Genomic DNA, 1,537 nt, shown 5'->3' on the forward strand with positions numbered 1-1,537 from the left:
ATATATGTTATATGGATGTATGTATACACACACGCACACACACAAAGTTTGGAATTTTATCCTACATATGTGAGCTGATATTAAATATGCTGCTTTGCCATAACCTGTTGTGTTTTACTTTACAACATGGAATGAACATATTCCCATGCAAATGTGTGAAAGTTTCCAATTGAAAAATAGACCTGGAAAATGGGTCAAAATCCAATGAGATGCTGGTACCAAGGAAACTACCTAAAACAAAATTTCATCAGATGATTAGAAGTAAAATGGAGGTCAAAGATACATCAGAAAATGCTAACAGAAAGAAAGCTGGGGCCAGATTTTAATATTAGGCAAAAATGAATTCAAGGCCTAAAGCACACAGGATAAGGACGGCTGCGTGAATGTCTTTGCTTCCAATGCATCATCACAAACTTGTTTCTTACTCTTCTTATCTCTTCCCTAAGCCTTTCAAGCTCATCTACTCCTCTTATCATTTCTTCAGGGTCCAAATGCCTAACGGGTGTGTCCTCTTTAAATCCCTGGCCAGGCTGATTCGGCCCTCCTCTGGGGTTTCCTTCTGCTTCCTGGCTTACACCTTCTTCGGAAGGTTGAGGATTTCCTTCTGCCTCCTGTGGTACATCCTCCAAAGGGCGATCTTCCTCGGCCTTTGGCATGTTCTGTGGTTTTCCCTCATTTTCTTCACAAGACTTTTGCATATTGAGTATTTTTTATTTCCTTTTTGAATAAATTAATCCTGCAGGGATTCAGGGGATTTTCCTCTCTCTTCCCTCACCTCGATTTGTGTCGCGCCCAAAAAGCCAAATATCCTGAAAGGATCTTGGGCACTTTTCTCCTTCTCCAGCAATAAGGAGCTGCTCAGCTTGCACTATTCTTTAACCATATCAGTTTCTCATCACATAATAATTCCTTCTTTACATGTGTATTCATTTTTGAATAAAAGGTTTCTTATTTCCCCTGTTAGGCACAGGTGAACGATGTTTTCTACCATTTCTAGCAGGTATATTTTGGTTCTTCCTGGTAAATGAGCCATGATCAATGCCTCTATTGCCTTTGGTTCATCCCCTGTAAAATAGACACGATATATATTTCTCTTAGGTTTCTCATTAAAACAAAGAAATGGATTATGTGTAAATCAAGATAATCTATATAACGTGATTTTGTATAGTGTCTGGCACCAGCTAAGCATCCAGAAAAATGTTGTTATTTTATTTAGTATTACTCCAATATGAAAATAAAAATATTCGATTTTCCATGTCCAAATATAGGAGAAGCAAAAATCATACACATCTATTTACATGTCACAAAGATTTTCTTTGTTGATTATAAGAATCTATGTTAAAGTGCAAAGACATTTAGTAGATTTCATAATCTAAAGTTAGTAAGACAAAATTTGATCTGGATATATTTTTAACTTTCTAACTTGGAAAAATTCCACGGAATATATGCTAAATTCAAGAGCCAATGCTTCAACATTTCTCTTTAACAATACTCCAACTAGCAAACTCATATGAGTACTCTCTTTTCTAAAATTGGT

At 36.2% G+C, this 1,537-nt stretch overlaps 1 protein-coding gene across 1 annotated transcript; it reads right to left on the minus strand.

Annotated features, from left to right (window-relative positions):
* Positions 1-295: 295 nt before the first annotated feature.
* Positions 296-859, minus strand: LOC129388395 (transcription elongation factor A protein-like 8). Its single transcript, XM_055078635.2, has one exon. The coding sequence runs from the start codon at positions 696-698 to the stop codon at positions 345-347; it is 354 nt and encodes a 117-aa protein (XP_054934610.1). The 5' UTR covers positions 699-859; the 3' UTR covers positions 296-344.
* Positions 860-1,537: the final 678 nt, after the last annotated feature.

Source organism: Pan troglodytes, chromosome X, assembly GCF_028858775.2.
Source record: "Pan troglodytes isolate AG18354 chromosome X, NHGRI_mPanTro3-v2.0_pri, whole genome shotgun sequence".
Taxonomy (NCBI): domain Eukaryota; kingdom Metazoa; phylum Chordata; class Mammalia; order Primates; family Hominidae; genus Pan; species Pan troglodytes.

Bases quoted from the DNA above. Each gene is read 5' to 3' on its own strand.
- LOC129388395 (XM_055078635.2), bottom strand. From the start codon at position 698: ATGCAAAAGTCTTGTGAAGAAAATGAGGGAAAACCACAGAACATGCCA.